General features: G+C 37.6%; 1 protein-coding gene across 1 annotated transcript; it reads right to left on the bottom strand.

Annotated features, from left to right (window-relative positions):
* Window positions 1-1726: 1726 nt before the first annotated feature.
* Window positions 1727-23465, bottom strand: LOC127444001 (uncharacterized). The gene is made up of 5 exons (XM_051703127.1): window positions 23352-23465; window positions 19370-20281; window positions 10013-10050; window positions 9802-9908; window positions 1727-3452 (listed from the first exon to the last, which is right to left on the bottom strand). The coding sequence occupies exons 1-5, from the start codon at window positions 23373-23375 to the stop codon at window positions 3391-3393; spliced, it is 1143 nt and encodes a 380-aa protein (XP_051559087.1). The 5' UTR covers window positions 23376-23465; the 3' UTR covers window positions 1727-3390.
* Between the last annotated feature and the right edge of the window lie 40 nt (window positions 23466-23505).

Here is a 23505-nt window from a genome sequence, read left to right as displayed (position 1 = left end):
ACTGTACTTTATTACTCTTACTCTTATATCTCACACCGGACTGTCATAAATTATATTATTATTATATTATATTCTCTCTTAACAACACACTGGCAACTTACTATCAACCGACAGCATGAATGTCAATACAGTACAATACAACCTACTGTACATTCTATATACACTATATATACTTTTTGGCCTTGTATAAGCTGTGGGGCCCACATATTTAAGCATATATAAACATTTGTTTTTAAAGTTGATGGGCCGTGAGACTTTGCAGCCCAGGGCCATTTTATGCATGTTTCACTTGAATGAATTTTGAATTTTGGAAAAACGTTGAAAAATTCCAATGCTGGGCATTTAGAGTAGCAAAATTTCACCAGTTCTTTCAGAGAGTAAGTGAAAGTTTTGAATTCACAACACAGTTCAGCACATGAAAGTACATGCAAAATAAAATATTTTATCTTTACTGAAAAGGCTCCATAGCGTGAATTTAGAAAAAGTTTGACCCCTTATGCTCAATGTTGCATTTTTACTACACCTAGAAAAATCTAATGTTAGATATTGTTATGTCTTTTATTTATTTTTTACATGTATTTAATGAAAATTAGTTATTATTTAATTGCTTTCAACAAATGTTGCAATTCTGCTACTCTGGGTCTCTGAGGGTTAAATATAGAGTAAATGAATATATAAATGGCTGAACTCTATTATAATAAAAGTTTATTCTTTTGAAACAACAGAGTAACAATGTTACCTTAGATTAGATACATTGCCAGAAATCAGATTTTAAAAGGCCTGATTGGTTTATTCCAGAAAATATTTTGGGGATACTCTTAATAGTATAAGAGTAAATCCAATCTTCATATCTCTTTGGCTTCAGCTGCTGCAAGCTCTTTTCTAAAGAAACTTGTGTGTTCAAAGTTGATATGGTATTACAAAAACTCCACTAACAAAACATACAGAAAAGTACCATGGTAATACCACTGTTTAGGACCATGGTAATTCCATGGTATGCTTTGAAGTACCTTGGAGTATTATGTTAATACCATGGTTACACCATCTGATACCATCACAGTACTTTGTAGGGGATATGCCTGTGCAATTAATAATCTAAAAATAATAATCTAAAGTACAATCCAAGAGTTATATCAGACCTGGAGGAAATAGATAATCATAGGCTTAAATTACTAAGCAGAAATGTATTGGATAGAGAACAAAACAAAAGAGCAGAGACAGAGGGGGAGAAAAAAGGGGAGAGATAGAGACAGAAAGAGGGAAAGAGAGAGAGAGATAAAGAGAGAAAGCTTTATATGAAAGTGAGCAGGTTACACTAGATTCTCTCAAGCTCACCAGTTTACCAAAACACACATTAAATAACATGTTGTTCAGTCAAAAGCCTATACGGGAAATGTAAAGAAATATCCTCCAAAAAAATCCACTGTCTTTAGTAGAGGAGAGTAGTTTGTGGCTGTAGCAAAGGCAAAAAGTAACAAAAACATGTCCTTACTCCAGTTTGACTACATAATGTGCATGAGAATCCTTCCTGTACGAAGAGAAGTCCTTTTATTAGTCCAAAATTATTATTATTATTATTATTATTATATATATTTTTTGCCTATTTTTTGCATATATTTTCTTTCTTTCTTGAACTATAGAGAGGTTGGATTTGTACAATAAATTTGGCACATGTGATGAATTATAAAAGCATTTAAAAACAGCTGAAAGAAGCCAAAATAAGATGCTGAGTGAGAAAGTAAGGGCTTTATAATGCGAGTGGAACTCATATAAATACAATACAAAAGAACATACAAAGTTTTGTCAGCCAACACAGAAGTGGAGCTAGAAAATGCAAACGTTGTGATAAAAAATAGAACAAATAAATGTTTAAGGTGCTTTAAGATTGTTGTCAGTGAAATTCAGAGACACACACACAAACACACACTTTCATATTCTGAATATTTGTACATGTAAAAGCCAATGCAACACAAGCTGTATGCTTTCAGATGAGAAAACAGGTGATACATTTAGTGCGGAAAATACTGATATCCAAATCCTTCATAATTTAAATGTGAACTGACTCAAATATCAAACAAGCATACAACTAACTTTAACATTCATCAAAGACCTAAAAACAGCTCTCTCTATGGTGCTATTTGAATCCATTTTAAGTGTAAATCTCATGAGAAATGTGGCAGAGAAGTTGCATAATTCAAGGGAAATAACTATGATAAAACTATCAAAGAAAAAAGTGACAGGAATGTTGAGAAAACTGACCTTCAAGTTCCCAATTTAGTGAGTTTAGGTAACTTGAGTTTAAAAAAATGAAACATTATAGCAGTCTCACCTTGTTATTTTAACATTGTTTCCATTAATTTCTAAAACAAGCAAAATATTTATATATTTAATAGTTTATGTATGGGTTTATTACTGTTTAAATGTCAGGTGGCTAACTGACAGCTGATTTACAGTTCTAAAACTCAGTATGCTCATAATATTCTCAAGTAAATATTAGAAAACAAGTTCGTTAATTAAATATTTATGTTACCAAATTCCAAAAAAGCATATTTATCTTCCAGAATGTCAGTGCACTTTCTTCCAAGTGACAACTTATACAAATAATTACAATGCACTCATAATATGAACATTTTCCTATATGAATGATTGCCACTTAAACAATAAACTTTTTTATGGGAAAAGTATCATTATCTATACAAGTAATGTGAATACAGGTAATGTGTCCTGTACTTATTTTGGCCACACAAGAGCAAACTCTGTGTATTACACAAGGGGAATGGAAATTTCAGTTACTTTATAACTGTCCACGATATCAATTTTAGCTCATTTAAAAAAAAAAGGACCAATTATCATCTATTATCAGTGAACTCTATTGCTGTTAACCTTACACTATTACTCCACACAAACACGCACGCGCGCGCGCGCGCGCGCACACACACACACACACACGCAAACACAAAAACTGTACATATAAATGCACACTCAGTCCAACACTGATGTCTGAGCCCTCTCAGTGTCACATTTATACTGATCTGATGACCTCACTCAATACCATGGCTGTCTGAATCCTTACCTTCCTAACTATAAACTACCTCATACTGGAAAATAACATAATGTCTTAAAAATAAGAAAAACATTAATTATTGTGCTGTTGTCAGAATATCAGATAAAGAAACAGCCAGGAGAATGTGTGATGGCACAAAATCAAATTGCTCAAAGTAAAATAAATGTCAGTGGTTTTTCTGTGCAGAAATGGCAGAGCTAAAACTGTTTTGTTTGTGAACACACACATACATCTAGACACACACACTTTCTTAAAGGTGAGGTGCCTCATTGGCCCTACACAGTAGGCACTGGAGTGGCCTTGGTTGTGCCATTGTTTCCTCTTTGTTAAAGCGGTTTAACATAGTTTCCTGGGAACGTTCCAAATAACCTGGTTCTTCGACAGGTACCTGTAAACAAAGAAAAAGAGTAGAAGAAAAGTAAGAGTATTGGTTAGAGATCGACTGATAATCTGATTTACCTATGTTTTTATTGATATTTACACTTTTTGGATTAATCAGTCATCAGTTTTTCAATATCGGATTTAAAGATAAATGGCACCATCTGGTGGGTATGTTAAGAACCCAGAGACCCAGAGTAAGACCCAGATCATCATGATGATCATTTTGCAACATACAAATGGAGGCTAAAGAGTAGACAAGCACAGAAGAGAAACTTCTTGTTCAAGCACCATTTCTTAAGCTGTACTGAATTATGATGACACACATGAGAAGTCAATGTCATTGCATGTCATTTGCTATGTATGGTAATCAGGGTTGGAAGGGTTACTTTTATTCCACTACAGATTACAGAATACATGCTGTAAAATGTAATTTGTAATGTATTCCATTAGATTACTCAAGGTCAGTAACATAATCTGAATACTTTGGATTACTCCTTCAGCACTGACACTTTTTTATTTACTTGTTTTGACTATACACAAGTTAATAACAAGTGAAAAACAAACAAACAAACAAAAAAAAAAACATCTTCCAGGCATACACATACAAATACACTTACATTAAAAAAACATTTTCTGATATTCTGATTAAAAATAATGTATGATCAAACATAGATCTTCTTGATATATATATATATATATATGAATCGTGGTAGGTAACGTGCATGTAAAAGGGCTAGAAAAAGCATTTTAGCTAAATTTTCACATGACAATTTACACAAGGTTAACTATTTCTGCTGCTCCAAACTTAAAAACCCCACAACCCCACAGAGTGTACACAACCACATATTTTTCCTCAGTGACGTCAGATCCTCCTTTTCAGTAATAACAGTGTGAAAGCACCCTCTGTCTGCTCGTATGAATGTAACATATTATAAGAAAGTGTTTCACCGCTGTTCAAACGTTCCTCGGATTGCATCATTTACATGTATAAATGTTTTCTATCTGAACAGACTGAATATTAAATTAAACAAATGACAATAAAATGCAAAGTAATCTCTTCAGTAATCAAAATACTTTTTGAATGTAACTGTTCATTCAAAAAAATTTTTTTTATTTTTTTTACCAATTATTTAAATGGTCACTGTAGTGGAATACAGTTACTAATATTTTGTATTTTAAATACGTAATCCCATTAGATGCATTCTGTTACTCCCCAAACCTGATGGTAATGTATACACCCACAAATATTTGGAATCAATCAAAATAAAGTGAACCTGCAGAGTTCCATTCACAATGCATGTAAAACGCGAACTGCTCCGTGGAAATAAAGCAAACTACACTCAGAGCACCTCCTGAGATGGTCCGAGATGATTTGCAGACAACATTATTCTTGCAGCTGTTTTCAGACGACTGAAACAGAGTAGAAACAGTGAGAACTCTATGCATGCGCATGTTCCGTGAGAAGCGCTCGTGCTGCGCTTTTAAGCGGTAGAATGCCACTGAACAAAGCAAATCAGACACGCACATCGCAGCTTTTCTTTTGTCTGTTCTTCAAAATATAATCATGTGTGTTTCTTCAAACATGTGTCTTTGTCTCCAATGACATTTCTTGTCATAGGTCACTCCAAGACGTCTTACAGGTCACCCGTGGGTAGATGATTAAAAGTACCGGCCACTACGCATAAAAAAAACACTTATTTGGTGGGTTGCTGGGTGTTAATTTCAAACCCTTACTGTAACATTTACTTTGTTTTCTGCATTAATAATCATCCACACATTAACAACTCTGAAAAAACAGTGTCAAATCTCCGTGATAAGACGCAGTGTTTTGACCAAGCTTACCAGACTGGGACATTTGTGGGAAAATGACCATTAGCACAAAAATATGTGTCTGTAATTGCTTTTGTGTTGTGTGAGTAGTAATGCGCAGGTGTGTGATGATGTCTGTGAAGGCATTTTGCTGGATTGACTGTATATGTGCTGCTCACAGTAAAAAGAGTGAAAATAGCAGTCTGTCAGTATGGTTGGGCAATATATTGAATATTCATCATATGTTTGTGATGATTTGCTAATGATATTCACCTTATTCCGCCCCGCCCCTTTTCCGCACTCTGCTCTTCCGAATTTTGTCATCTAACTTCTTGTTTGTATTGAAGCTACTGAGAAGAGTCAATCAAAGTGGATTACATGTGGGAGTACAGTAAGTATTTTTCACCAAGAGTTGATGATGTGAGTCTACATCACCCTTTTAATACGTGAAAATGCTCGTGAGATGTTTTTTCTGTCACTCTAAATGTTTGTTTTTTTTCGACACCCGCGAAGGTAAATTGGACCTGGCAGATCACATTCAGACAGCTACGACACACTGCACTTTTTCATGATTCAAGCGTTTAATTGTTATACGTGTAATTCTGTTTAATTTTTAGATTTCAACTTATTAATAATTTGTGTTAAAATGTGTAGTTGACATGAAATTTCCAACAGTGACAGCTCGTATTATAACACATGTAAGTTCATAACATAAAGAAAAGTACAACTGTACTTTTTAAAATTAATTTGTAAATGGATTATAAAATAAAACATACATTTACACATGTATATATGTGTGTATGTGTGTGTGTATGGTTGCACCCTTCCCCTGTCCCGGTATAACACTCAAAAATCTGGTCACCTTAACAAAAACACGATGGGTGAATGACACAAAAATCATACAGAGATATTTCTCTTGGAGTTTCATGAGCACAGAGGCATATCAGTCTGTCCACTGGATCTTGTGGATTTATGAATGAAGTACTCTTGTTTTAAAATCTCCTGCTCTGCTTCCAGTTGATATGACATCCCCTGAACACTTTAAAAAATACTCATGATAGCTTTTGACAACTCTATAACCTGTAAATCCACTTCGCAAGCTAATTATACTTTGACATCAACACCATATTTATCTATATAGAACCGCTAGAATGGAAGTTCCGAGACAAAATTTTCAAGATGGCTGCGAGCTAGTTTCTCTGGCGCAGAAGGTGAATAAAATGAAGCAATATCGTGAACATAGTGATGATTGATAGTGTGCTTTATATTTGGCCACTATGTTTCCTAAAGAGCGCGTCATCAGTCTAATTTCACGTTCCTTCAGGGTTGCACAAATAATCAAAATAACAGTCTCAGAATTTTCATGTGATGACTATTAAACTACAAAAGGCTGCAATCTTTGTGCGCTTCAGAGTGAACGGGTGATGTGCTGTTTTGTGTGCACGTGCGGGGCAGCGGGGCTCATATGCTTTTTTTTCAGCTTTCAGAGTGGTTTGTGTGCAATGTAAAAGAAAAGTGATTCATATTCACGCAATTCCGAACATTTGTAAATGCTGCAAGTTATTATACAAATCTAAAAATGGGAAATGGTACCACAGAGCAACATTGCAAACTGTTAGAAACACACTGCACTTTCAGTGTCCCACCAAAATAAAAGCTCTAGGTGAAATAAATATGACAGTACTTTAAGCTTTCCGCCAAAATAAAAGCTCCTGGTGAAGGTAAAGTAAATAGGACAGAAATACATATATTACGTATATTGTTGTTCAAAACAAATATAATCATCATAATAATCCTTATAATAATAATAATAATAATAATAATAATAATAGTAATGTAAACTAACCATTATAAAAGCAAGATTGAGCCTTCTACACAGTCATCTCCCATAAAATAATCGCATTTTATCCGTACAATAAAAGCAGCATGACTGTATCATCTCTGAGCTCTGCAATGAATGAGCATCCTGTTGTCTGGACCTCCCCTGTCTCTGCAATAAGTACACAAACTCTTCAGGTTCTGACTAGCCTCAATATGTGCTTTAAAATAAGCATAGACCTAATTTTCTTCAGTCCTCAAAACATTACCAACTTTACAGCTGTGAAGGCAATGATAGGCTTCAGAGATTTTTAGGTTACTCGTAGCATCGATAGATAAAGACTCAAACAAAGTAACCAAAATGCTTCTTGTTTGATATTTGGCCATCATCCACCCACCCATCATCAATAACAGATGGGTGGGGAAGAACAATATCGCCTTGCTAGAATTCTGTTTTCATTTGTTCCCAAGTTTCTGTCATTTTGAATGCTGCGTTAGTACGTAACATAACGATTGTTTCCGATTAACCGGAAGTTCTGCCATCTTCACCTGCAAAGCATCATTGGACTCAGGAATATTGTTTTTTAAAAATAAAAAAGGAAATTTGCTTTGGGGGCATTTTTGCCACAATCCCGTTAATTAACCACTGACCATTACATTAAAGCCAGCTCGTTATGTTATGTCGATGGATCTCCATTAAAAATAAAGTTTCATTAATAGTTTTTATCCATTTAACTCTTACATTAGGTTCTCTGCTAATTGGTCAGTTCTTAGAGAATGTTCTAAGATGAAGTGCAGTTTTGATGCATCTGCACAGACAGCATCAAGCTTGTAGCGTAGGCCTTTTCAACTGGCGGCCCGTGGGCCAAATCACATTTTCCCATGTAAACTTGCGCTAGACAGATGTTGCGCCACGTCTCAATGCTTTTACAGTGTTTTGTGCAGTAGCTCACACACAGCATACATATTCTCATATTTTGATCCATTAAGTTTTCTTTAATGCATTTAAGCAACACTGTCAAAATGTTACATGCTTATACTACTCAAATGTATGTGACATCAAATAAACAAGAATTAGGTCAGAAGTAATCCAAAAGTAATCATCAAAAAGCAATCAGATTATATTATATTAAAATGTAATCCAAGAAATAACAGTACTACAGTGTCATGTAATTTGTAATCAGTACCAGATTACAATTCAAAAGTAACCTACCCAGCACTGTTGATTTACAGCAGTGTTTCCCAACATTTTCTGCCATGGCACACTTTTTACGACAAAAAAATTCTACGGCACACCACTATCCCACATAGGCTAACCATCGTCAATATTTTTCCTTTTCAAGAACTTGTCCATGTTTTCTGTCCATCTTAGTAGCATGTTTACTTGTAATGTTTGAAATTCGGCTATGAAAAAAAACAAAAAAAAAACAAGTCACATAGGTAGGCTACACTGTGTAAGGTCACAGGTGGCAAGAGCGCTAAGTGGGTAATGAAAAAACAACAAATTTGCTTCTTTTCTAATTTGTAGATTTGTTCTTGCAATGCCACAACAAATTACAGGGATGCAAACTCATGAGGGGCAAAAAAGGTAAGACAATCACTGGTCCACTAAATTTTTTTCTGGGGATATTTTTTTTAAAGAATAAGCTAGAAGCACAAATTCCAGCTATAATTCCAGAGTATTTTTGTGAGGCTTGCTTCTGTTTCACAAATTTGTTCAATTTTATTAACTGATTAGTTCAGTGACCCCTTCTGGAAATGTCACTAGGTGGCAACAAATGAGCGTCTTATGTGCTATGAGTGAGTCAGTGAATCATTTTGAGTCGTTCATGACCGAAATCTACCAAGAGACTTTATAGTGTTTAAGCATTAAAAGAACAAAGCAGATCTATAGTTCTTCAGTCTGAGCATTATTTTTCATCCAAAAAGACAACAATAATAGTTTAATAATAGTGAGTTTCAATAACGTCCTTACCTTCTCCTTTATTAAACTTGCATGGCTACAAATCTACTGACTTCAGTGTAAGAATTATAAATGCAAAGCAGATCTACGGTATCATTTTCCTACAGTAGCCTATTTAAACTGCTGAGCATGGCTTTTATCAGAAAAGACCACAATAATAGACAAATAATAATAATTTGATATTTATATGAGTTTCAATAATGTTCTTTCGTCAATGTAAAGCGCATTTTACATGAGTTGAGTCGAGGCGTCAACGCTCATTGCCCTCCACATGACAAGAGTTGGAGAAAGCATCACAAAGGGCCGATTTTACAAGTTTGCCGCTGCACAGTGGTTGGGAAACATTGATTTACAGTATATAAATTGCTGCTCTACTAGCAAACAACACATGCCACTTTTACAGCACTTTCAGAATCTACATACAGTAGATTCATTGTATTTATTTATTGCATATAATGCCTTCCACCTTAGAAGTTTATCAGTGCTTCTGTCCGTTCTGTCCGTTCTTCACTTTTACTTTTTCAATATCTAAATATAGTAGTTTTACCTTTGTGTTTAAATGTGTCTGTCTTGTTTTTGCACATTTGTCATACATTGTTCTGCAATCTGAGCCTCATCCTAAGCATTTCCATGCTCATTAAACACTATGTAAGATGTGCAAAAGATAAATAAAACAACTTGACTTCATGTTGTGTGCTGTGGTTTTAAGAAAATGACATAGGCTACCATTTGCAGAGGTGTTCTAGTGGCTTTAAGAAGGACTTACCCACAAACCAGCCATCATCACATTTCTCGATGACATCAACAACATCCCCTTCCCTTAGCTCCAGCTCATCCTCGTTACGAGGCACATAGTTGTACACAGCTTGGAATCTTGAGTAATATTGAAACAATATTTTTTTAAATATTAATGATCTATTCTTGGACAGACACTGAATAAAATAGCATAAAACATAGCAAATGTAGGTGTAACTTACGGGTCACCACCTGATTGCAGAGCATCCTGCATCACTTTCTGTGTGAGAGAGAGAGAGAGAGAGAGAGAGGCATGTATACACAATGCATCAAAGGGTCAGTATATCATGCCAAATCCAGGCACAGGATGTCATTGTCATTCTTCATCATCATCACAGAGCTTAGAGATTATCCAATGTGTTATAGTACACATAGAGAAGAAATCCACCCATGATGTGGTCACCAGAGAACAAATAAAGGGATTAGAAATGAGAACATTTCCGAATCTGCACTGCTACTAGCAGGGGTGTAAAACATACTCTTTATACTTTAGTGAAAGTATGAATACTGAGTGAAAATTTTACTCAATTAAAAGTCCAAGTATCTAGACAAAATCATACTTGAGTGAAAGTAAAAAAGTATTCACAATAAATTGTACTTATGTATTAAAAAATAAAAAGTAACTTTTTTCCTAGCTAAATGAAATCAAGAGAGGAGATTGTGTGAGAGAGGATGTTGTTAAATTCGATTGGTTTAAGTCCCCTTTTTACTATCTCTGACGACTGTCATATTTCTCCCCCAGTGACATTCACAACCTGGTCAAAGAATCATGTTACAATAACTACATTTTGCAAAATGATTTTTATGTGACCTGTTGTACATAACACACCAATTTCCTGGTGGAATGAACACGAGAGGTGCTAAAACAACAATTACTTTTATCCCCTTTCACTCAAATCACGAGTAAAACTGCAGATTATCAGTTCATAAACACTTTTCACTCTGTTCCTCACACAATGCTATCTTATGACATATGAACACTTTTACTATAGCGCATGACTCATTTTAATGTTTGCATTACATAACCAACTACATTTACAAGCTTGTTTAAGTGTGATCAAATTGCGTAGAAGCTCAACTGATAAAATGTTGCATATGCGATAGAAAGGAACGGGGTACGAGTCCTGAAGAGCACACGAGTCCACAAGTGAGCCCAATGTGTCATAGAAGCACCACAAAATGACGTGGTTGCTTCAGAAATTGTGTTTTTCATGTCATATTTGCTTTTTATGACACTATCGGTTAGGGTTAGGTTTAAGGTTTAGTGTAGGGAGGAAGGTTTTGTTGATTTAAATCTTGATAGAACATTAACCTTAAAAACCTTATCTGTTCAGGAGAACATTTCACTCACTTTAAGTGCCACACAATGGACATTTCAATTCGAACTGCCCACAGACGTGTAATGAACCAGATAATTTTTTTTTTTGCAAAAATATTGCCACAGTCACGCAATGTTCATTGTATGGGAGAAGGCACTCACGAATTGTGACGTCAGAGCACCCAGCCCCTAGAGACATAGAGAAAGATTAAAATATTCAAAATAAGCTTTGGAGAGAGACAGTAATGTTGTTGGTTTTGTGAATTGTTTTCTGAGGTTAGCTACCAAACCTTGCCATTGAGCAGATGGATGAATTTAATAAAATTCATTATTAATATTTACTCAGATTCCATTATTTTTATTATCATCATTATCATTGCTGGTTTTATAGTTATTATTATAATTAATAGTTGCCTAACAACAACAATAATAATTCTGTAAATAGGAAGTAAAAATTCATAGATATGATTTAAAAATGAAGGCAAGTATAGAAATAAATGACATGTACATGTATTTAATTACAAAAGCCTTTTGTTTTTATATACACTACCAGTCAAAAGTTTTGAAACACCTGACCGAAATGTTTCTCATGATCTTAAAAATCATTTGATCTGAAGGCGTATGTTTAAATGTTTGAAATTAGTTTTGTAGACAAAAATATAATTGTGCCACCATATTAATTTATTTCATTATAAATCTAAAATAAAAGAAAATTTAAAAAAAGTTTTTTAAATTGATGACTTGGACCAAATAATAAAGAAAAGCAGCCATTAAGTGCCCAGCATATAGATGGGAACTACTTCAATACTGTTTAAAAATCATCCCAGGGTGATACCTCAAGAAGTTGGTTGAGAAAATGTCAAGAGTACATGTCTGCAAATTCTAGGCAAAGGGTGACTACTTTAAAGATGCTAAAATATAACACAGTTTTGATTTATTTTGGATTTTGTTTAGTCACAACATAGTTCCCATAGTTCCTTTTATGTTATTCCATAGTTTTAATGACTTTACTATTATTCTAAAATGTGAAGAAAAAAAAAATTATAATGAAGAATAAGTAAGTGTTTCAAAACTTTTGACCGGTAGTGTATATATTTGTAACGTGAATAATCATTTTTGACTTCATAACTGTCCAATCTGTAGAAGTAGCAGGCGTAGTTAAAAAGTACTATTTTTTCTTTGGAAATGTAATTAAGTAAACGTACAAGTATTCCATTAAAATTTCACTCAAGTACAAATCCCAAAAATTAATACTTAAGTACATTACTTAAGTATTTTTACTCAATTATATTACACCCCTGGCTGCTAGTGTCACAGAACACTCCATCCTACCATCCGTGCTCTACTGGGTGATAAACAGGGAGATAAACAATGCCTTCTGGTGGAAATTGGGCTATGTGGCGGCTTCCCTTCAACCACCACTTCTTGACTATAAACTGTCTGCAAGAACCAAATGCAAGGCAACCATTTAGAGATCAACAGTCTCGTCCAACATCCATCTCAGATTTATTAACAACCACAACCCTCATTCTATTGCCAGCATTAATTCCATTTCAGTTTTAATAGTCATTCCTGAGTGAAACCTATTGAACAGACAGTACATTTATCCCTCAAATCCTAATTTTACATCACATGAAATAAAAAAATTAGTAAAAACAAAAATCACCCAAAAATGAAAATTCTGTCATATTTTACCCTCATGTCATTCCAAACCCATATGACAGGTTAAATTTCAGGTTGTTTCTCCCCAAAACCTACCGTAAGCCTTCGAAAGACTTGGAGTGCAATGCATGAGCCACATGGACTAGCTTTATCATACTTTTGGGTCCTTTTTTGAGCTTTAAGTTAAAGGCTTGGTCACATTTATATTTGCACTGCAAGGGCCCTATTTTAAGAGTGCTATGCGATACATCATTTGTGCAAAATTAGTGGGCATGGCCATGAAATGGCATTTTAGTGCAAGATTGCGCTAAGTCTCTGTGCAAGTGGGCTGCCGTGTACGCAAAGCGCTAATGGGCTGGGTCAAGTGCAATTTAATTCAGAGGTTCTTCTCCAGTTTTTGCGCTGTCTGCGTCCTATTATTTATGAAGTCCCTGTTAAGCACCAACTATATAACTAAAGACAGCACATTCATAAGAAGTTAGAAATGTAAATGGGCTGTATGCAAAGAATTCGAGTAGAACAGAAATATGAATTTGCGTTCTTCTGCGCATTAACTGCGTCCTTGTTGAATGTCAGGCATATCTTTATAACAGTGACATGTTCCTTATAAACGCATGGGTGCTCGTCAGGACTAATTGGATGTAGGCACCATTAAATTATAGAGAAATTAAGTTATTAATTAATCATACTTATCTACTGAGACAAATCATGGCTAGTTTTAACAGTGATTGTCAGGGATATTATTTGATGTTCCACTGTCTTATCAGAGTTTGGACATGAACGTTATTACCACCTGCTGGTGGAATCTCCAAACTGCAAATGCAGGAAATGTCAGCGCAGCGTCTTTATAGCGGGAAGACTAGCAGCTGTACATCATCGCACCATTAGCTAAGTAACTCCTAGCCAATCACATGTAAGCCAATGCCTTATAAGTCTGCTCACAATCTGTCATATTGTATTTCAGTGTGCTAACACAGCAACATCATTCTATAGCACTGTCTGACGTCAAGTCCATTTCGCTCTCCGACTAGCTAACATCCAGCTATGGACACGGACTTATTCACTGCTCCTTACCTTTTATCCAGAATCAGCAGTCCTCGCGCAACACACGTCTGCAAATTTCCGGATTCTCAGTGGGATCGCGCCCCCTCAGAATCATAATAGACATATTCTGACCTCTCCAGGCCACAGGCGAACCAGTGCACAGAACATCTCTGGAAGCCCACCTTTCCTTCCCAACGACACTGTCTCTTCATCTCAACTTCTGCCCGCATCAAACCCATGGGGAGTAAACAATCAGCAAATCCGGATCTTCATCCATATCTCATTCACTTAGGAGTTCTCCCTCAATCGAGCCACCGCATACTCAATTGGTATGCACGACCCGGCGCGGAAGGAGTGCACTCCTCGCCAAGTCTGTCAAAATCATCGGCTCAGGCAGCAGCTGATTTCCATGAGAAATAAGTTAAGTTCTTATCATATCCATCAAATGCGTTCAGATTTAGTCATGGGTCTAGGCCTTCTGTTGCCTATGCGTCTGTTCATCATAACACATCTGCATCAATATCAAAAGGCAATATTTCATATCAACAGTGCATTCGCTCTCATAGTAACGGCAGGCAACCACACACCCACAGCGTGATCACATGAGGGTAACTCGGTCAGGTTAATTCGCATGTCATTCACCATGTTGCATGCCCGAGTCTTCCCCATCAGGGAATTAAGATCATTATTCAGGCAGAGCTCATGAAGTGGGCACTCTGAGGGAACATGCCATCACAGTTTAATAAAGCCTTCACTAAAGTCTTGTGAAAGGGTCCTTAGTGAAATAATTAACTAATTTCGTTCGGTTCAACATCTCGAGCGGTGTTTCTACCTGAGCGCCTTCAAGGGCGCATTAATGCAGCTTCGGAAAACGCAGTGTCTTCTTACTCTATACATACTTCCACATTCTCATCGGAAGTACCACTGTTGTGGCGCGCCTCTGACACCTAGCAGTAGGCTCTGCACTGCATTCCTTATTTCATCAGATAATTTCATTACCAGTGTAATGCATTTTGCGCCTTATATGATCAGGTCATCAGGGGGTAATTCCTATTTCACGGCATATTTACGTTTTTATTTTTACTCATTCAGGCATCATTAAAGTGCACAATTGGTTTCATATGTCTTCATAAATCATTCACTTTCATCTCTGTTCGGACCATGTTTCAATCTATGGGCATCGTCATGCATTGGGGCTTTATCAATGTTCCAAATTTCAAAGCTCATAAATTTAACAGTCATGTCAGCCTAACTACATTACTTTTAATCCAAGTATCAACGCACTCAGTATGATGCTGTTCACTTCTAATGCACGTGGTTGAGGACGTTACATTTAGTAGCAGTCATTGGATAGAACCTGTGCCGAATCAAGCTCATTAATTTAATCTTGCTGCTGCTAATTTCTGTTCCTGCTGGTAAATCATAGGTCCCTCCTAATGCTTTTGTTATTTCTTCAACCATGCTGCCAAATGCCTTATTGATTTTAAAGTTATCAATGTTTTCGTTTTTGCTCCACTCAATGTATGTATATATTTATATATGTATAAAAAAAAAAAAATAATAAAAAAAGCTTTTTTGCATTCATGGCAGCTCTCGTCAGCAGCAGGCAGTAGGATTCGTTCCTCTGGACATCACCATGCCGGATAGGTGTTCTCGCAGCAGATACCGAAATTCAGTCCACTGGAGCTGCATGTCATGGACCATGCATGGTCTGCTGGTTTTACAGGCTAAAAAATAAAAAAAGGCAGATATCAAAGACGCTTTCAAAATCATGCCCATTCACCCCGCCGACTGGCCCCTCTCCAGTGTCACATGGCAGTCAAAATTTTACTTTGCTGTCCGACTCACTTTCGGGTGCAGAAGTAGCCCTCACATTTTAATTCTCTATCGGAAGGCCTATGCTGGATCCTTCTCAGTCACTTTAAGCTCCCCTCTGTACTACACCTGCTCGACGATTTCCTGCTCATTGATCACCCCGCTGCTCACACCCCTATTTTTGGACGTTCTATCGAGCTTTTTCACAAGTTGGGTGTTCCCCTCTAAAGTGAAATAACCACGGGCCCCGCCACGTCTCTCAAATTTCTCGGCATCACGCTCGATTCTCTAAACATGCAAGCTTTCCTGCCTAAAGAAACTCGACAGGATCAGGTCTATTTGCACGTCGTTCTCCAGTCAGTTTGGGTCTCATAATGTGATCTCCTGTCCCTATTAGGCCACCTCAATTTTGCCATGCGCATCATTCCTCAAGGCCGCTCCTTCGTTTCCCGCATCCTCACACTAACCCATTCCGTAGACAACCTCTCCGACATCATATCAATCAATGACGGCTGCCACTCGGACCTCCTCTTCTGGTCACAGCTATCAAATCACTGGAATGGCATTTCCTTTTTTCACAATAAAAAACCCGAATCACCGGACGACGTGTCCCTTTTCACGGACGCGGCTCCCTCGTGGGATTCGGGGGATATTTTCTAGGATCATGATTCACAGAGAAATGGCCAGATTAATTTTTCAATATAGCTTCCTACGCTCCCTCATCCGCTGTCTTTGGAATTTATCCCATCGTCATGGCCAGCATTATATGGGGTTCCCTTTGGACACGCAAACACGTCGTAGTTTTGCAACAATTCCACAGTTGTCACTATAATCAATAAAGGCCGGTCCTCCTCTAGCCTCATGTTCCTTATGAGACGTCTGACACATCAGAGCATTTCCTGCACTTCATTATCTCAGCCAGACACATTCCTGGGTTTTTCAATGAAATCACTGACTCCCTCTCTCGTTTCGCTTCCAGGAGTTCCACAGACTATCCACACCCCACCCCCCGCCAGCAAAAAAAAAAAATATTCCCTGCCTACCCCTCTCAGACCTCCTGCTGGATTAAGCCCCTCCTTACTACCCCATTTAAATTCCGCTCCAACTCTCATGCAGAAAGGACTTGCCCGGTCCACACTCACTTCCTACAACTCCGCCTGGGCCCACTATTCCTCCTTCTGCCAATCACACAGTACTCCTCTATTTTCCGTTCTGATCTCCCAGTGTGCGTGTTCATTTCCTTTTGCTTTCACACTAGACATCTCAAATTTCCTCCCCCTATTCATCACTCCATCCCTAGCCCCCATGTCATGCTACTGGTTCAGAAACCACCTCACCGCACCCTAAAACATTGTGGTCTCTCCCCTCATGTCTTCTCGGGGCACTATTTTCGCATCGGAGCAGCTACTACTGCCACTCTTCGAGGTATACTGGAGCCCACCGCCAGGGCTTCCATAATCTCAATCATGGTTTCCTTTGCATTGATATTGCACAAGTCAGCTCACCCTCGCCAGAAAGCTCACACTATCATGGGATATCTTTCAACAGGGTATTGCACGACAACATCGCCATTATTATATGGCTTTACGTATGCTGTTCACCTTGGCAAAGATAATCATCAAACAATGGCTTGAGCCTCATGGGATATCTTTCAACGAAGTGTATTGCATGCAATGTCGCCGTTATAGTAAAAAAAACAAAAAAAAACACCAAGGACAAAATCAAGGAGGAGAGAGAGAAAAAAAACAACAACAAAAAAACGCACAGCTTTTCCTATAGCAAAGGTATTGCACAACCATGCCAGAAATATTGCACATTTCATGTCAAATCTAGGTGTTCACATCTCTTTTTCCCCCTCTTCTCCATAATGAACGCCTAACACAAGACCTGGTTCGTACCTGACTGGATCTTCTCTTTTGGGGTAGAATTCTTCTTTCTCTCTCTTATGGGGTAGGCTCCTCACCCCTGCCTCCTATCTCTGGCAGGATATGACGGTTCCGAGTACAATTCTTCGGACCGCCAGACGGGGCTTACGCCAAAGAGTGACATTACATTTCTGTTTTATATTCATCAAATAAATGTCATCTTAAATTTCACTCAAGTCTGCGAGTCTTCCTGATAGAAATGTTAGTGCAGCATAGTTCTAGCGGGAAGACTAGCAGCTGTACATCATTGCACCATTAGCTAGGTAACTCCTAGCCAATCACATGTAAACCAATGCCTTATAAGTCTGCTCACAGTCTATCACATTGCGTTTCAGTGTGCTATCACGGCAACCTCCACCACCCCATCACCACCCCCAATTGAGTCCCGTCCTGCATGGAGGTAGGCTCCTCGCCCCTGCCTCCTATCTCCAGCAGGATATGATGGTTCTGAGTACAACTTCTTCGGACCGCCAGATGGGGCTTACGCCAAAGAGAGACATTACATTTCTGTTTTATATTCATCAAATAAATGTCATCTTAAATTTCACTCAAGTCTGCAAGTCTTCCTGATAGAAATGTTAGTGCAGCGTAGTTCTAGTGGGAAGACTAGCAGCTGTACATCATTGCACCATCAGCTAGGTACCTCCTAGCCAATCACATGTAAGCCAATACCTTATAAGTCTGCTCCCAGTCTATCACATTGTGTTTCAGTGTGCTATCACGGCAACCTCCACCACCCCACCACCACCACCACCACCAATTGAGTCCCATCCTGCATGGGGGTAGGCTCCTCACCCCTGCCTCCTATCTCCAGCAGGATATAACGGTTCTGAGTACAACTTCTTCGGACCGCCAGACGGGGCTTACGCCAAAGAGAGACATTACATTTCTGTTTTATATTCATCAAATAAATATCATCATAAATTTCACTCAAGTCTGCGAATCTTCCTGACAGAACTGAGTATAGACTTTGCACCGAGAATAGATGTGGTTCTCAGATGTCTTCGCGCAATGACCATTTGTCAGGAAAATAGCATATTGTGCTTTTCACCACTTCATTAACATACAATACTTTGCGCTGGCATGAAAATTGTGCTTAGAATTAGCACTCGCACAAAATTGGATAAGACGTAGTGCCCAGTTGTTGTGGGTAGTGCCGCGTCTAGCATGATCATGAAAATATAGCCCCAAAATTCCATAGGTGCAATACAGTCAATGGGAATCCACATGATAAGGAATTTTGCAAGATGAACTTCTTTACACAAATTTCATGTGGGGTTCAAGTTTGGTGAACTTTGCAAATTCGGCACATTGACCAATAGGAAGGTGCTTGGTTTGGCAGTGATCTCTATGTGGGCAGTACTTCGTACAAAGCTACACTGAATGTTCACTTAACATCCACACACACCTTCTTCACCTGCAGAATTTCACTGTGCAAACTTAAATGTGACTGAGCCTTGAGGCACTATCCCCTGCCATGGTCATATGGTCAAAGGCGTATGGGTTTGGAAAGACATGAAGGTGAGTAAACTATGGCAGAATTTTCATTTTTGGATGAACTATTCCTTTAAATATGTCTCTTGCACACCTACTGACACAAGCTAGTAGGTTTATTCTGGTAGTATGGGGCCTGTATCCATTTGTGACCAGACCTCTAACATTTATTTAATGTTCAAACAATCAGCAAATAATCATAAACGCACACGCACATGCACCTCAAAGCATTCATATTTCCTTTTACATATAAAATGTTAAAGCATTTTTTTTTTTTTTACCTTGATCTTAGGAGACCGAGGCTGTGAACGTGGGGAGATAGGAGGAAAAGAGGGAGAGGATGGAGGGATGGATGGAGAGGGCTGAGCGGCAACTACAGAGGAGGATGGAGGAGACCTAGTAGGGGAAGGTACAATCTCAGGAGATGGAGAGCAGTCTGAAGAGGAAGGGGGAAAAGGAGGAGGAGGAGAAGGAGAAGAGGGTGGAGATGCTGGAATAGTTGGTAGAAGAGGCTTGCAGGAGGTATAAAGAGAAGGATGAGAAGGAGGAAAAGGAGAGGAACAAAGAGATGGAGGGATTGTTGAGAGATGAAGAGAGGAGAGCGGAGAAGGAGATTTGGAGGAGGCGATATGAGAGAATAATGGGGTGGAGGCATGAGAGCAAAGCTGAAGATGGACAGAGGAGAGATGGATGGAAGATTTTGAGAATTGAGAATTGGCAGGTAAAGACTGCAGAGGAGAACATGGCGGTAAAGAAGAAGTAAGAAGAGAAGAGGGTGGTTGAGAAGTAATACAATGAGTCAAAGGAGGTGAAAGAGGAGGAGAAAGAGGGATTGTGGAGTTTGCAGGGGTCACAGGAGGTGAAGGAGAAGGAGTGGAGAGAAATAAGGGAGGGAAAGGAGAGTCTGAGTGGGAGGTAAGAATGGAGAATGGGAGAAAAGAGGAGGGAAATGGTACTAAAGGAAGAGATGAAGCAAGAGTAGCAAAGGGACGTGATGGACATGGAGAGAGTTTAGAAGTGGACGGCAGAGAGGAGAGGACAGCAGAAACAGATGATTCAATGTGAGGAAAAGAAAAGCTAGTGGAAGAAAGAGTAAAGGAGGACTGAGGGGTTGGGGAGGAGGAGAAGGGAAGAGAGGGAGTGATGGAGGAGGAGGAAAAGGTGGTGCACTGTGCAACAGAGGAGGAATCAGCCTGGCAAAGAGAAAGACAGAGCTGAAATTATGTTTCCACTACTAAGTACACTGTTTACAACTTTGGGGCTAAGGGGATGGCCCCTTTAACCCTCTATTGATTGCATTATGAAATCATTGTTTAAAAAAAAATTTGTTCCCGTTTCTTGCATAAAATTACTAAATTACTAATAACTTAAATAAAAAACAAAATGAGAAAAGCATTAATTTAATGTAACAATTTTAGGTATGTTGCTTGGGAGGCAAAATTGTGTGACAAGGGAAAGATGAATCAAAGACAGGTTTTCATTTATTTAAATATTTAAAATGAAAATGAATGACTATACATTTTGTGGATGTTAGAATACTAAATAACTCATTGCGATCATTGCAATTTTCAGGTATTGATAATTGGAACATTTTCCTGATGATTGTCGATATATATTGGGATTATTTTCAGAACTAAATAAGGCTGCTTGTAGTCTTACATATTACATATTTCTCAACACAACTTTGGTAAAGTGTGAGCGGCAGGGTTAATTAAAAGTGGGTCGCGTACCAGACGCATCTGGCAGATGACATGGCATGTTCTAAAATTCAAAACAATGCGTCCTGTGTCTCCAGAGGCTGTTAAAAATTCTGCAGTGCCACGGAGCTCATCGCCAAGTTTTCCATTATATTTGACCCAAATCATTATCAAAGGACATAGATTATTTACTCTAGTCATTACTGGATGATATATTGTGTATACAGTAAGTATCGTTCATAGAGCCTACACAATGAATTTTCAATTACAAGTAAGTCTTTTTGTGGTTTGACAGCTTCAGTGAAAGACCTATTCTGTGCTACATACAGGTAAATTGCATAATAAACGTCATCATTTATAATCGTTTAGTTTGTGAAGTTACACAAGTTTCATACACTAACCTGCAAACTCATCAACGTACAAAAACACTTGTAACTTTGGACTGCCATAAGCTCGTAATGTGTGTGATTGTGGTCTCCCAAAGCTACTACGTCAGAATACATTGAATGAAATGCAACTGGCAGTGAATTGAAAGCACGCAAATTAGGCTTCTAATTTAAATGTCAGCTGATGTTAATATATTAATAATAAATTTATCGATACAATTACGTGCCAATCAGTTATCGATATGTCGATATTTTATGACACCCCTACTAAATATGTTTAAAAACAGCAATTAACAATGCTTTAAAAAAATTTTATTACACTAAATATAAGTGTAATAGATTTTATACCATCTTTATTATGACACAATCGAATTGAATTGTCTCATTCGTAACTTTTTACCTAAATTTAACTTACATGTTAATTAAACACTAAAAAAGTTATACAAAAAAATCTAAATAAAAAACATAACACATGACAATTGCATAGTGGCTGCATGTGTGACATCACTGCACAGGCCAGCTGTATCCATTCCATTGTCGCACAATGCTGTTTCTAGGCAATTCCTTATAACATACAAATAATAAATATGACTTTAAATGGGGGCGTCGTACTTGCTTGTTTTGATTATTGGGGGGATTACCTCACCCCCCCCCAGAATCTACACAGGAATGTCAAATTGTTTTAGACACAAAAATAACTTTAACTTTTTACTTTTTAACTACATTTTTTTAAATGTATCTTGCATTCACCTGCGCTCTGTTTCACTTCGAATGGCTTGGTGTCACAAAGATTCAAAGTTCTGAAGAAGTTCAGGCTGCAAAGAGGACTTCATGTGACTGTTATGTTTTTACTAGAGCTGTCAAAATTAATGCGTTAATGTATGCGATTAATTAAAAAGTTTAACACATTAACTTTTCTTAATTGCGATTAACGCATTTACCGTTAATTCCGCATAAACACTGGTTGGAAGGGCGGAACCTTTGCGATGTGTCCGCCCGGAGTCATAACACTGACACACACATAACAAACACACACAGCAGTGATTCAGTGTCAGTGATAAAGTGATGGGGAAAGGTGCTCTTAACGCTATTTATTGTACAAAACAAGTAAGGCACATTTTAATTACCACAGAAGCATGCCAAATTTTAACTATCACCAAAACGCAGAATGAGACGTTTTTGTCTGCAAGCACTTTTCATGTGGAGTTTAAAGCGGTGCTAGACTCAAACTTTGGTGACTAATTCTTTTAATTAGTCAGCCTCCCACTTAGACTTTGTTAAATGTTTAATGTTACTTGAATTGATGCTATTTTAGTGCATTCCTATCTTTATACTGTGGACGGCTTTGTTTGGAAAATGTTAATAAAGCATTATATTGTTACATTTTGTTTTGTTTTCTTTCCTAAGAAGGAAATAAATGCATTTTGACAGGAAAAGTAGTATATTTAGAGTCAAATTTCAGCACATTCAAAATCTGCGATTAATCGCGATTAACTATGAAAAATGATGTGATTAATCATGATTAACTATGAAAATTATGCGATTAATTGCAATTTAAAAAAATTATCGACTGACAGCATGATTCCAGATTTTTACTCATGATTCCAGATTGTTCTTCACCAAGCAAAGTATCAGTGCTTGATAAATGTTAACGGAATGTTTTTTGCTCTAGTGTGCTGAGGGGCCACCATGCCTTGTTAAAGCTGTGTGTGTTTACTGTTACTATACTGTTATGAATGTTGCCAACGATGCTTAAATAAAATACAGCGTATTGCAACAATGCTTTCTTGGAGAAAAAATTGTAAAGAAAGCGAGCGATTTCAGGTTCGGGTCCAGTTCGGGTGTAAAATCAAACATTATGGTTGGGTTCAGGCTTAACATCTGACAGACCTGTTCAGGTTGGGACACATGGTCTCGGGTACGGGTTTGGGTTCAGGCTTCATTTTAAGGCCTGTGCAGACCTCTATTTATCACCGAGGGGAAACACAATGCAAAAGAGGATTTATTTTGTCAATGAACACGCAAATAAAATTTGGGATTCAACAATTAGCTCTTGGAATAAAATATTTTGGAAAAAGGGGGGCTTAATAGTAGTATGAAAACAGGACTAAGAATTATGAAGGTTTTTACTCCCTGCACACAACTACAGTAACATGATTTTGTCACACTGTATACGCTACCTCTTTTTTTGAAACAGCATCCATGCCTGATCTGTTGATTGTTTCATCGTCCTCCTCCTGTATATACAACTCAGGAAATCCCTCCCATGTTAGCACAGCTACTGGACTGTGAAACTCTGAATTGTCACTCAAAATGACTGACAGCAGCTCATCA

This window comes from Myxocyprinus asiaticus, chromosome 7, assembly GCF_019703515.2.
Source record: "Myxocyprinus asiaticus isolate MX2 ecotype Aquarium Trade chromosome 7, UBuf_Myxa_2, whole genome shotgun sequence".
Lineage (NCBI taxonomy): Eukaryota > Metazoa > Chordata > Actinopteri > Cypriniformes > Catostomidae > Myxocyprinus > Myxocyprinus asiaticus.
The sequence above is the reverse complement of the archived record's forward strand: the minus strand, read 5'-3'. Positions and strand labels throughout refer to the sequence as shown.